The sequence below is a fragment of the Coregonus lavaretus genome (assembly GCF_964263955.1).
Source record: "Coregonus lavaretus genome assembly, chromosome: 23".
NCBI classification, from domain to species: Eukaryota; Metazoa; Chordata; class Actinopteri; order Salmoniformes; family Salmonidae; genus Coregonus; species Coregonus lavaretus.
In genome coordinates, this window is record NC_140010.1 from 34,950,049 (window position 1) to 34,964,854 (window position 14,806).

At 44.1% G+C, this 14,806-nt stretch overlaps 1 protein-coding gene across 1 annotated transcript; it reads right to left on the minus strand.

Annotated features, from left to right (window-relative positions):
• Positions 1 to 8,658: 8,658 nt before the first annotated feature.
• LOC311098608 (diencephalon/mesencephalon homeobox protein 1-A-like) lies at positions 8,659 to 14,307 on the minus strand (the record flags this gene model as incomplete). Its single annotated transcript, XM_084139140.1, has 4 exons — positions 8,659 to 9,083; positions 10,904 to 11,288; positions 13,842 to 14,020; positions 14,154 to 14,307. The coding sequence occupies 4 exons, from the start codon at positions 14,305 to 14,307 to the stop codon at positions 8,659 to 8,661; spliced, it is 1,143 nt and encodes a 380-aa protein (XP_083995266.1).
• Positions 14,308 to 14,806: the final 499 nt, after the last annotated feature.

A 14,806-nucleotide genomic window follows, 5' to 3' on the forward strand; every position in this document is an offset into this window, starting at 1 on the left:
AAAATATTGCCCTGTCCAACTGTTATAGAATGGGTAAAAAAAACAGAACGCTTATTTGGTTCTAGATCAATCAAATTGATTTTATAAAGCCCTTTTTTCATCAGCAGTTGTGCTATACAGATACCCAGCCTTAAACCCCAAAGAGCAAGTGATGCAGAAGCACAACGCTCCAACCCTGATCCTGGAGAGCTACTGTCCTGTAGGTTTTCTCTCCAACCCCAGTTTTAACTAACCAGATTCAGTTTATCAACCAGCTGATTGTTACAGTCAGGTGTGCTAGGTGAGGGTTTGACCGAACACCTACAGGACGGTATCTCTACAGCAGGGCTGCCCAACCCTCTTCCTGGAGAGCAGGGCTGCCCAACCCTCTTCCTGTAGAGCAGGGCTGCCCAACCCTCTTCCTGGAGATCTACTGTCCTGTAGGTTTTCAGTCCAACCCTAATTTAGCATATCTGATTCAGCTAGTTAAGGTCTTGTTGAGCAGCTAATAAGTAAAATCAGGTGTGTTAAATTAGATTGGACTGAAAACCCACAGACGGTAGATCTCCAGGAAGAGGGTTGGGCAGCCCTGCTCTACAGGAAGAGGGTTGGGCAGCCCTGCTCTACAGGAAGAGGGTTGGGCAGCCCTGCTCTACAGGAAGAGGGTTGGGCAGCCCTGTTCTAGATCATTATGCCCAATCACTGAGGTTGAACAAATAAACCGATCCCAGCCATTGAGGTAGAACAATAAACCAATTCAAGTCTGTTTGATGTGGTCCCATAGTGACCTTTTACAATTTCATCGTGTTCTCATATGAACATTTAATTCAGATTCTAAACATTTTCATAATGAACACTCAAATAATCATTGGCTCTGAGAATCTCTAGGCCTGTCGTTACAATGGTTGAATTCTCTCAATTTCCTATTTGATGTCACTTAAATGCAGCCTGCAATGTCTTTCTTATATCTAACATGAGTGCAAAGGTATAGTACCTCTCCTCCCATCACACCGCCGATGACCTTCTCTGTTGCATCGGCCGGGCAATGTAGCATGAAAGAGGTGTGCGCATGGCTAACGAGCGAGCGCCGCCGAGTGTCAACGACTTCCCGCTGCCATTAAGCGGCTCGCGAGCGTCGCCACCGAGGGAGAGGAGAGGCTGTTTGCTCGGCGGCTCCCAGATGAACATTAAGGACGCAAGAGCGACGCCAAAATGGGATCTCTCACCTCCTTTTCCCCTTCGCCTTTTTATTCCACAGATGAGTGCAGATAATTTCACTGGCCGATTGTGAGTGATTACTGTATTACCGCGGTAACAGAGGATGTATCGGCGAATGCGAAGGGAATTAATGACACATAAAAACTATTTCTGTATTGACTGCTTCCGTCGGCGGGCCCAGGACGACGCGCCCGCATCTTGTGATTACCTAAACGTATTGTAAATATGTGTTTCCTATGGGTTTTTACATAAATTTACATGTTTTAACACTCGGGATGGGAGACTATTAGGGATGAGTGACTCCTCCCTTCTCCCCCTTCTCTTTCTACTGGGCTGTTCATTATTTAATTAGCCAATGGTGTTCCTTTGCTCTAGGCCTATGTGCCAGAGAGGTAGACTACATCAGTAGTTCCCAACCCCGCTCCTCCAGTACCCCCAACAGTACAAATGTTCATTGTAGCCCTGGACAAGCACACCTGATTCAACTTGTCAACTAATCATCAAGCCCTCAATGAGTTGAATGAGGTGTGTTTGTTCAGGGCTATAACGAAAATGTGTACGGTTGGGGGTGCTGGAGGACCAGGGTTGGGAAACACTGGACTATATCATGAGGTAGTGAGTGTTTCTTGTGTGTTTATGAGAGAGAAGGAGTGAGTGAGAGAGACCGAGGGGAAGAGTAAAATCAAGATAAGTGAATGTGGGAGTTTTGTGTGTCCCCAGAAAACAGTATATGATGTGATGATTTAATAACAGTTAGGGGTGAACGGTTACGGTTTAGAGTGGAGCAGAAACCTTTGAGATATAGGCCTACCAGGTTGATGACTGGTTATTCAGCTATGTTTACGCCCTTAGTTTAAACAACCCTCAGAATGGAAATCAGGGCACCCCCCTAAAAGGTTATGATTGGCCTTGGACGCAGGATCACATATCTATGTGTACATATAGAAGCTTCTGCTGGGTGTTTAGGCCCACAGGTGAGGATCAGACGTCTGGCCCTGTCCGCTGTGAGTGAGAGGATCTCACCAGTGGGGGTCTTTTGTTCCAGATGCACCATGAAGAGTGGGCCCAGCAGGAAACCAACACGCCACAGGGCTCAAACACTACACATGGCCTCCCCTTCGCACTACTTTGCCATTACACTTTTTCAATGGCTTTCAAAAAGCTTTATTAGGTATCAGCTGACTTGACAGATCTCTCTCAGGCTCTACGGTAAATGTTGAATAAATTGCCAAAACTTGAGATGAGTTGTGGTTTCCCAACACTTACTTTCTTGAGGCAAGATAAGGCATCTTCCCAACACTACGTTACCCTTTTATGTTGTTGAAAAAGCTTCAAGTTATTAACTGACTATACAAATTCTTATATTACTGGATGCTATGCAAGGATTCAATGGAAAATCATAGCAATATCAATTTGATTATATAGTGTGTAATACTTTATGTGCATGTGTTCCTGACTGACAGTATCTCAAGGACAGGCAATGCACTGCGTCCATTGGCCTTGGCCAGGCCTCTAGAAAATAGGGGTTTTTCTTCCTCTAAGAGGATTAGCCTGGGACGAGATTGCATGGAGAGTGTTTAAAAAAAGGGCAAGAATAGAATGGGAGATCAAGTGGAACTAAAGAAGCGTGTCCCAGGCTGCAGAGTTCAACCACCTGTTGTCCTCTTCTGGCCATCACTCTTTCCTTTCTCTTTGTCCTCTGTCTCTAGTTCTTGTCTCTTTTCCTCTCTTTTCTTTATCAGGAACTTTCTCTTCAACAAACATGTGGAAAGACAATACATTTATTCTGAGCATGGCCTTGCTTGAAAGATTCAAATAGTTCAAGGATTGGTAGTCTTCAAACTTTTAATGCTTCAATGTTTGAAAGCCTGTTGAACATCAGAGTTGTGTGTGTCCCCCTCTTAGTGTGTGTGTCACTAAGCTCCCGGTGGTTTCCAGGAGCACTTTGATGTGTATCTGGGCAATGCGCTATTAGAGGGATTTCCTGGATTGACAGCTCTGAGAATATGTGGCTAAATTGCGATGCCAACGGGCTCAAAGCTTGCTGGAAACAGGATTAGGATCATATTCTGGCTGAGCCTGTCACCTCAATGGGCCAGGGTTTCTTACGGTCGCACTTTTCATTCTCTGCGTGGTTAAAACCTTTAAGAGAACCATGGAGGCGGGAGAGAAAAACCACTGATTGAATGGTACACTGTGATTTTTGTGCAGGAGGGCTCGCTCCTGAGGAATCAGCAATCTGCAAGTTCAGCTGCTTCAACAGTATTCCCACTATCGGCTATTAGTTACATTATTCTTGGACGTTGTCAGCCCTTAAATGTTTCAGCTTTGATATCAACAGCATTAATTATTTCATTAGGTACCAAAGAAAGCAATATGTAGCTATTTGGTAAATATGTAAGTACACAAATCAAATATTATTTGTCACATGCTTTGTAAACAACAGGTGTGGACTTACAGTGAAATGCTTACTCACAGGCCCTTCCCAACATGCAGAGAGAAAGAAAATAGAGAAATAATAGAAAAGTAATAACACTTAATAATAAAAGCAATAATAAATACACAGCGAGTAACGATAACTTGGCTATGTACATGGGGTACCAGTACTGAGTCGATGTGCAGGGGTACGAGGTCATTTATGTAGATACACTACATGACCAAAGGTATGTGGCACCTGCTCGTCGAACATCTCATTCCAGAATCATGGGCATTAATATGGAGTTGGTCCCCCCTTTGCTGCTATAACAGCCTCCACTTTTCTGGGAAGGCTTCTCACTAGATGTTGGAACATTGCTGCAGGGACTTGCTTCCATTCAGCCACGAGCATTAGTGAGGTCGGCACTGATGTTGGGCGATTCATCCCAAAGGTGTTCGATGGGTTGAGTTCAGGGTTCTGTGCAGGCCAGTCAAGTTCTTCCTCACTGATCTCTACAAACCATTTCTGTATGGACCTCGCTTTGTGCACGGGGGCATTGTCATGCTGAAACAGAAAAGGGCCTTCCCAAACTGTTGCCACAAAGTTGGAAGCACAGAATCGTCTAGAATGTCATGTGTGCTGAAGCATTAAGATTTCCCTTCACTGGAACTAAGGGGCCTGAACCATGAAAAACAGCCCCAGACCATTATTCCTCCTCCACCAAACTTTACAGTTGGCACTATGGATTTGGGCAGGTAGCGTTCTCCTGGCATCCTCCAAACCCAGATTTGTCCGTCGGACTGCCAGATGGTGATGCGTGATTCATCACTCCAGAGAACACGTTTCCACTGCTTGTGTATATATAGTATATGTACATATAACTAGGAACAAAGTGACAGATGATAAACAGTAGCAGCAGTGTATGTGATGAGTGCAAAAGTGGTTAATGCAGATAGTCCGTGTAGCTACAATATTTATTGAACAATTTCACTAACTATTTAGCAGTTTTATGGCTTGGGGGTAGAAGCTGTTCAGGGTGCTGTTGGTTCCAGACTTGGTGCATCAGTACCGCTTGCCGTGTGGTAGCAGAGAGAACAGTTTATGTCTTGGGTGGCTGGAGTCTTTGACTATTTTTAGGGCCTTCCTCTGACACCGCCTGGTATAGAGGTCCTGGATGCCGGGAGCTCGGCCCCAGTGATGTACTGGGCCCTACGCACTACCCTTTGTTGTGCCTTGCGGTCAGATGCTAAGCAGTTGCCATACCAAGCGGTGATGCAGCCAGTCAAGATGCGCTCAATGGTGCAGCTGTATAATTTTGGGGGGATTTGAGGGCCCATGTCAAATCTTTTCAGCCTCCTGAGGGGAAAGAGGCGTTGTCATGCCCTCTTCACAACTGTGTTGGTGTGTGTGGATCATAATAGATCCTTAGTGATGTGGACAAGGACTGTAAAATAAAGCATAACCCAAATACTAATTCCAAACAAGCAGGATGTATGCACTTGTCCTGTTTGAACCAGCTCAGCATGATGGTTAAGTTTATATTTTGTGAATTGACCCTCCTTTAGGACAACAGAAACAAAATGAAAAAGGCCTTGGAACAGCATTTGACTGGATAAGAGTCATATTGTTAGTGTTACTGATGATGAGAGAAGAGCTCAACTCAATGATCCAGTGTGCTATGGTGTAGAGGCTTATTCCAGCTAGATTAATTTATAGATTGATGTCCAGAGATATTGTTGGGATTGGGAGGTAGGCTATTTGGGCAATGTGCAGACTTTCCTCTGAATGTTATAGAGAAGAGCACCTTATCCTGCATCAAGGGCTGAACACGCTTGACCCTACATCATTACAATCTACACTACAGCAATCCCCATTGGGCCCTCAGGCACTGGTGTGTGTGTATGTGTGTCCATGCATTTATGTGTTTGGGGGTAGGATAAAGACCACTTGGTAGTGTTTGCTGGTTTAAAATCCCAGGGGGGAAATTGCTACCTCGAATAACAAGGACATTCAGCTTTACGTATCGAGAATCATATCAGTGTTGCAGCAAGGATGCCCTTGGAATAGGGCGCTTACGATGTAATAAAACACAGCAAGGTTGAAGTTCGGTGTTACGTTCAAGTTCGCAATGCTAATCTGTGTTGTTATCCCATGTGTCCGCTTTTGAGGTAGTGTTCATCCATAACAGAGAAATTCACCGTTACAGCAGGTGATGCCTTGTGTACATTTTTTTGTATTTATACCGGGAGGGAGGATCTATTTAACGAGGCCAAATCAATTAGCAGTTGAACAATGACACAGCCAGGCTCTCGGCATACAGTTTAGTAGGCAAATCAAGGGTGCAGAGAAAGTGGTGTTGGGGAGGATGGCAGTGGTCCTAACATAGAACCCTACTAGAGGCTAGACTGTGTGTGTGTGTTGTGTGTGAGAGAGAGAGAGAGACGTAGGGGGGGGGGTGGTCTTATGCATTTTGACAAACCACGCTGTTTAAGATATAATAGCTGCATAATCACCACCCCGGGCCGTCATTCTTCAGGATAATGGGCTGCTTATTCATCGGGGATGGCTTATGTCCCCACACACTTTTTATTTCTCCAGATTACCATGTTTTCTCTCTCTCTCTCTCTCTCTCTCTCTCTCTCTCTCTCTCTCTCTCTCTCTCTCTGTAATTCTGCCATGCTCCTGTGTATAAACATTCTCTGTCTTTCTCTCTTGTTATCCCTGTCACCTTTCTTTCCCCCCTCCTTGTTTAACACATTCTCTCTCATCCTGTAAATGTTTATTTCCGTTCCTCCACACTGCACTCTGACTTCCCCTATTGCAATATGAATATGAACCTGTCTTTTACTGTTTTTATGCCCCCCTTAACTTTATTGTTCAATCTAATGTAACATTCTTGCTGTATTACAAACTCAATGTTGTAGTGGCAACTATATGTTGTGTATGTATATATGTTACATATATGTGGTATATGTTATATGTATATGTTGTGTTTATTCTAGAAGTAGCTGTGAATAGCTTTGTCATATGAGAACAAAAACATTGAAGGAAGCCTTGTGTATAAAGATCTCCAAGCATTGCTTTATTTAGGGTTTATTTTGCAACATCACTGTTCAAACCTACATTGTTAACAGATAAAAAAGAATAATGCCTATGGATTACTCTCCATCGTTTAAATCTACCACTGGACCAATTAGTATGACAGAGACAGCTGGAGAGAAACAGTAGAACTTTTAATATCACAGCCACAATGGAACTCGACTGGAGGAGACACATAGACAACCAGACGATACACCTTCGGTAGTCCAGGGAAGAGAAGGTAAGGAAATGGCGTGAGCCCATTGAATACAATGTTACAACTGACAACTACAGGAATCCCCAACTCGGACTTTATGATATATTTACAACATGAGAACCTTTATATTTCCCGTACCAGTAAACATTAATAGATAGACTTCTTCTTCTTCTTAATTTACATATTGAAATAATTTACATTGTCAGAGTGGATGGACTTGATGGGATCCCAGCACAGAGAGAATCAGAGACACATAATTGACAAGAATTGAAAGACTGGCCACTCCTCCAAGTGCTTAAAGAGTAACTTCCTGTTACAACAGGAAGTTCTGTATACTACTCCCCCCACCAGCCCTAAAGGACCCTCTATTCAGTTTGTGTAGGGATGCTGTTACCAAGTTACATCAGAAGGGGTAGATGGCGAAAAGAGGTGTAAACATGAAATATGCAGGTTCATTTCTCCAGTTGTGTTTCTACTTGTTGTATTGTCTTATTTTGGTTGTGCAGCAGGACACATTGAGTTGTGACACATCATTTGCTTACCTTTGTGGCAGTTTTTTTCTTCAGAGCTTTGGATATAAGGGAATAATAAATGGTATACATGTTCGTAATTGCATATGCTTCCTTCCCATCTGCCCAGAGCAAAATGTAATTAAAAGCTTTGCACATTTAGTCACTGAAATAATTTTCTCATTACCAAGCCAGTCTCCATACAAAGTGGTTTAATACTGGCCATTAAACTGGTAAATTAGTCACTTCTAATTAAGCAATAGAGGAGAACATGGCTTGAGTTTATATTTATGTATGTGCTTGCCTTTTTAGAATGTGCTATACAAGGCCTAATTGAATTGTTAATGGTCCCACAGTACAAGTTGTCTCTCAATGGTACCAATGCTGGCACAGATTAATTTTTCCCCCTGAAGACCCAAATTCCCTTAAAAGTGCCTCAATTCTGTAAACATTACATTGCAGAGTATTTTTCACCAAGTGCAACACTAGACAGGTAAATTGTTATAAAGGAACTGTATTTGCTCAGCTGTAGAGACCCTATGTATAGCCTGGTCTTTCACAATGTCAGGTTTAGAGTCCATTTCCCTTTAATGGTGCATTTCCATACAGGATTTGCCCCAGTGTTTTACCCAAAAGGCTCAGACTTTTCTGTTTCCATCTACACGGACCGGCACCCGTGTCTCACTGGGCCATGGCTCCGGCGGACCTGCTCTCACTTGGGGCCAAAGCCAGGTCACTGGTACTTTTCAGCTCACATTTACATAACAATGGCTAACTGTGAACTTTAACACCTCACAAAGCAACTGTTTTGATTATGCAGAGGTTGTTGATTCTGCTCTTAACAAGTCCTCACTGTCAGCCCTAGCTATGGAAACACAATTTCCCTAGTATAACATAAGGGTGTATACACTAGTGTAACGCTGGTGTTAGTCGAAAAGCAGCATAAGAGTAAGGAATACCTAGACTCATCAGGTGTTGTTGGTCAAATAAGTATTCTTTTTTTATGCGTGCTTTGTTGTGTTTCACTCTGCTGTGTGGAAAGCCAGAAATTAGGCAACTGATAAAGCAAGAAGCTGGAGAGAACTCGGTCCAGGGTGAGATGATTTTGGTTTTCTAAACTCTGGCTACCAATGTCCCTAAACCCTCTGCTGGAGGGTATGATTCCTACAGGACTACAGAGGTTACAGACATGGGATGGGTGGGATTGATGCCCCTGCTAGGCCGCACTCAGATCCTGTGGCTCAGTTAGGCAGCGTGTCCAGTCCCAGGGAGGCTGCGTGCTGCTTGGCCCGCATCCGGAGGTTCTCGATGCTGGTGGTCTTGCTGTTGTGGTTGGGGAGGCCTCCGGAGGCCTGGAGCAGGGGACTGTTCCACACCTGCTGGGCCGCGTGGTGGGACAGGGACTGGTAGTATGACTGGCAGGGCAGGGAGCCCAGCGGTCCCGGGGACATGTTGACGTTCATGCCCAGGTAGGGCAGGGAGGAGGGGGTGCTCATGTCGAAGGAAGGGTAGTGCACCATGTTGTTGGTGGCAGCCATGTGCTGGCGGAACTGCTCCTGCAGGCGGAAGAGGCTGAGCGGGGAGGAGGAGTAGGAGTGGCTCTGGGAGATCCCACCACTGACACCAATGGACGAGGGCGTCACAGACGGGGAGACCATGGGGGATTCTGAGTAAAGGAAAAAACAGATAAGAGTCAAGAACATTAAAGATGTCCTCCAGTGATTTTGTTTTACTTTTCCTGTTGAAAAGCGATATCCCAATTATAAACACAGTAAAGCAGGGGTCTTCAACTTTTTCTTGCCCAGGGACCCCCACCAGGCAAACCAGCGACCCAGAGACCCCCATCATGATAGCAAAACATGTTTTTTTCCACATATCTTGTCTTATTATCCAGTGAATGATAATGGCAAGGACAAATATTCAACATTTTAAAATGAATAGATTTGGTAGATAGTTTTTCATTATTTTGACCTCCCCACATTATAATTGGAAGAAGTGTCAACTCTACCATAGCCTGTTAGCTAGAAAAGTAACTCCAAATTAGGCCTGTGACGATTATGGAATTTGGGTTAACGATTAATTGTCATGCAAATAGTCACAGTTATTATCATAATTGTCATTTTTGTTGAAAAAAATTTGAGCTTATAATGCATCTTTGAAAGACATATCTAATGAATACAACACAGCTTTGGTGACACCCCCGTTTCAAGAACGAATCGTTTTGATCGCTTAGATCTTTTGGAAATAAAGTTTATCCCCCTAACTGTGCCGTTCTGCTCATAAAATGATTACTAACTTTACCCACTTCATGTAAAAATGTAAAACTGCTATTGGGTAAACTATATCTACTTGAATATAAAGTTGAATCCTCCCTTCTAAAATGTAAGCATTATGACGGAAAAGCTAATAGCAGCTATCCCCATTTAGCTTTTGCAGAAGCAGCAGCTACTCTTCCTGGGGTCCACAAAAACACAAAACATGACAAGTAACAAAACACTGATACACTGATAGACAAGAACAGTCACACAAATGTAAAATAACAATATACAAACAATACAACAACAAAATTATACAAACAATACAACTACAAAATAATGTGTATAAGCTCCCTAACAAGCACAATGTGTTGGCAAAAATGTATGTCCAAGTCAAGAAAGCTTTCCAGCAGCCAGCGTCACTTGCCACGACTGGTTCTCACAGGTGCTTTTTCAAAGCCTATGTCAGATACTCCAGTGAGTGTACTTTGCTCAATATTTGAGAAACAAAGTTGACATCATTAGAAATAAGATATTCCCCTCTTTTCTACTGTAGGTATAATTCAACATTTGCTGTGTCTGTTGTTGCTATTGATATTCATAAAAACATTGAAATAAAAATGAAAGTGCCACTTTTTGTACATATATTTTTGCAGACCCCCTGCAGTACCTCAGTGGACCCATGGGGGGCCGCGGACCCCCGGTTGAATACCCCTGCAGTAAAGTACACTTCACAAAAGTGTAAAACATTTTTTTTAGACACAACTGCAAACTTCAAAGAGTACAGCATTCAAGGAGTTGGTCTGATGGGGACTTTGTGATGTCATCAGCCTCCCACCTTGCTTGAGGAACAATAGAGAACAAAAGAGGGAAGGTCCCCCTCTTATGTCAAAGGCACATCTTATTGAGATGTGCCTTTTGTTAAGTAATCAGGTGAAAAGGAGACTGGAGGAGGACTTTAAACTAAGTTTCTCTGGTAGGCAGGAAGGCAGACCTATGTATAATTTACTAAGAACCGGCAAAGCTGTTGTGCCACCTCTTCATTTGCCACTGACTGAAATGAACTGATGTTGGACGACAATGTAAGCATTTCATATGTTTACTCTTAATTGACTATCCTGAAGGATGCCTCTAAATTTGATTGACTTTGTCTGTTTTCTAATGCCCCCAATGAAGCTATGTATATTAGAGATGTACAAGTGTCAGTCACAATTTAAGACCTTGTCCTTACCGGGTTTGGGACTAAGCCGCCTGCAGGGTGGCGAGACGTTGCCTGGCGTCATCGCCCTCTCACTCTTGAGCTCCTCCCTCTGTGGCTTAGACTCCTCCTCCTTATCGGTAGCGTTGTCCTCGGTGGCCGACTCGCAGCCCGACTGTTCTGCCGAGGTCACGTTTAACTCCATGCTAATTTCCGACACCAATGGACGGGGCGGACCCTCAACCTCCAAGGAGGAAGAGGAGGAGGATGGGGGGAGCTGGTTCTCTGGAGTGATGGTGGTGGGAGCCTCCTCCTTGTCACCTCCCTCTCCGTTGGCCTCCTTCTGTTTCTGGAGCTGCTCCTTCTGCAGGCTGCGCTGCTTCTTGCGGAACTTGGCCCTGCGGTTCTTGAACCACACCTGTTTAAAATGTGCAAGGTTGGGAGACGGTTAGAAGCATGCTCCCTGATAATTATAAAAATATGTTTGAGAAAGGCTAATTCTGTGTGTATGTGTGTTTTACTATTTGTCTTATGAAAACTTGTAAAAAATAATTGGCCTGAGTCATTTTTTTGACATTTTTTGCCCAATGTTAAAGATGTGTAGATCCTGTAGCACTAACTCCAAAAAGTTTTGGGACACTGTAAAGTCCATGGAGAATAAGAGCACCTCCTCCTAGCTGCCCACTGCACTGAGCTAGGAAACACTATCACCACCGATAAATCTACAATAATCGAGAATTTCAATAATCATTTGGCTACCACTACCCCGGCCACCAGCTCTGCACCCTCCGCTGCAACTTGCCCATGCCCCCCCCCGCTTCTCCTTCACACAAATTCAGACAGCTGATGTTCTGAAAGAGCTGCAAAATCTGGACCCCTACAAATCATCTGGGCTAGACAATCTGGACCCTTTCTTTCTAAAACTAGCTGCCGAAATTGTCGCAACCCCTATTACTAGCCTGTTCAACCTCTCTTTCGTAACGTCTGATATCCCCAGAGATTGGAAAGCTGCCGCGGTCATCCCCCTCTTCAAAGGGGGTGACACTCTAGATCCAAACTGCTACAGACCTATATCCATCCTGCCCTGCCTTTCGAAAGTTTTTGAAAGCCAAGTTAACAAACAGATCACCGACCATTTCGAATCCCAGCGTACCTTCTCCGCTATGCAATCCGGTTTCCGAGCTGGTCATGGGTGCACCTCAGCTACGCTCAAGGTCCTAAACGATATTATAACCGCGATCGATAATAGACAGTACTGTGCAGCCGTCTTCATCGACCTGGCCAAGGCTTTCGACTCTGTCAACCACCGCATTCTTATTGGCAGACTAAATAGCCTTGGTTTCTCAAATGACTGCCTCGCCTAGTTCACCAACTACTTCTCAGATAGAGTTCAATGTGTCAAATCGGAGGGCCTGTTGTCTGGACCTATGGCAGTCTCTATGGGGGTGCCACAGGGTTCAATTCTTGGGCCGACTCTTTTCTCTGTGTATATCAATGATGTCGCTCTTGCTGCTGGTGACTCTCAGATCCACCTCTACGCAGACGACACCATTTTGTATACATCTGGCCCTTCATTGGACACTGTGTTAACAAACCTCCAAACAAGCTTCAATGCCATACAACACTCCTTCAGTAGCCTCCAACTGCTCTTAAACACTAGTAAAACTAAATGCATGCTCTTCAATCGAACGCTGCTGGCACCCGCCCACCCGACTAGAATCACTACTCTCGACGGGTCTGACCTAGAGTATGTGGACAACTACAAATACCTAGGTTTCTGGTTAGACTGTAAACTCTCCTTCCAGACTCACATTAAGAATCTCCAATCCAAAGTTAAATCTAGAATCGGCTTCCTATTTCGCAAAACAAAGCCTCCTTCACTCATGCTGCCAAACATGCCCTCGTAAAAACGGACTATCCTACAGATCCTTGACTTCGGCGATGTCATTTACAAAATAGCCTCCAACACTCTACTCAGCAAATTGGATGTAGTCTATCACAGTGCCATCCGTTTTGTCACCAAAGCCCCTTATACTACCCACCACTGTGACCTGTATGCTCTTGTTGGCTGGTCCTCACTACATATTGCGACTGTAAGTCGCTTTGGATAAAAGCGTCTGCTAAATGGCATATTATTATTATTATTATTATTATTATATTCGTCGCCAAACCCACTGGCTCCAGGCCATCTATAAATCACTGCTAGGTAAATCCCTGCCTTATCTTAGCTCATTGGTCACCATAGCAACACCCACCCGTAGTCTGCGCTCCAGCAGGTATATCTCACTGGTCATCCCCAAAGCCAACACCTCCTTTGGCCGCCATTCCTTCCAGTTCTCTGCTTGCCAATGACTGGAACGAATTGCAAAAATCTCTGAAGCTGGAGACTCTTATCTCCCTCACTAACTTTAAGCATCAGTTGTCAGAGCAGCTTACCGATCACTGCACCTGTACACAGCCATTCTGAAATTAGCCCATTCAACTACCTCATCCCCATATTGTTATTTATTTTGCTCATTTGCACCCCAGTATCTCTATTTGCACATCATCTCTTGCACATCTATCATTCCAGTGTTAATAATAATTGTAATTATTTTGCACTATAGCCTATTTATTGCCTTACCTCCATAACATAGTACATTTGCACACACTGTATATATATTTTCTGTTTTATTTTTGACTTTATGTTTTGTTTTACCCCATATGTAACTCTGTGTTGTTGTTTTTATCGCACTGCTTTGCTTTATCTTGGCCAGGTCGCAGTTGTAAATGAGAACTTGTTCTCAACTGGCTTACCTGGTTAAATAAAGGTGAAATAAAAAAATAAAAAAATAAAAATGTGTCATGAATTATGATTGATCAGATACAATTCATCAATATGTGCCATATCAACCAATAGTATTATGTGTATGTCAGACTATGGTACTATGTATTCTGAATGTTAATTCTGTAGTGACTTTGCCTTCCATACCTGCACACGGGCCTCGGGGAGGTTAGTGCACATGGCAAGGCGCTCGCGCATCACCACGTCGGGGTAGTGGGTCTTCTGGAAAGTCTTCTCCAAGGCCTCAAGCTGCTGTGCCGTGAACGCGGTGCGGCTCCGGCGCTGTTTGCGATGCTGGGACCCGTAGCGAGCCTCCAGGATGATGTCTTGAAATGTGCAGCCGTTGGAAGAGAAGAGACTCGGCAAGTTTAATTAATTAGACACGGGAATATGTCCGAAAGTTATAATGAATTGAAAGGTGTGTATGTGTGTAAAGGTTTGTTTGTTGGACTCAATTACCAGCAAGTCTCTCAGCTAGGGTGAGCGCGTGCACTGAAGGTCGGTAGTCTGGCGCGTGCTGCGCCTGTTGCGCGGCCTGCTGGTGCAGGTTATACATGGCGCTCAGGGAGTTCATCGCGTGGAGAGAGTAGCCGTTCACTCCATAGTGCTGCATGACGGACACTACCTGTGGGAACACACACATATAAATCATGTTAGTATTTGCTTGCATGTTTTTATTTGTCTATCTCTAAGGGGAGTTGTCCGGGCTGTTCATAGGCTATTTTTTGCGTGTGTTAACCTGCCCATTTTGGATACGCGTGTAATGAACGGTCTAAATTCACTGTTGGCTAAAATTATCAAATCAAAATCAAAAGTTATTTGTCACATGTATTGGGCCGTACGCACTACCCTCTGTAGTGCCTTGCGGTCGGAGGCCGAGCAGTTGCCATACCAGGCAGTGATGCAACTAGTCAGGATGCTCTCGATGGTGCAGCTGTAGAACTTTTTGAGGATCTGAAGACCCATGCCAAATCTTTTCAGTCTCCTGAGGGGGAATAGGCTTTGTCGTGCCCTCTTCACGACTGTCATGGTGTGTTTGGGGTATCTGACGCGTTCTGATATTTTCGATGTTGTGTGTAGGTAGGGCCTAGAGTAGACAGTGGGGCACGTTC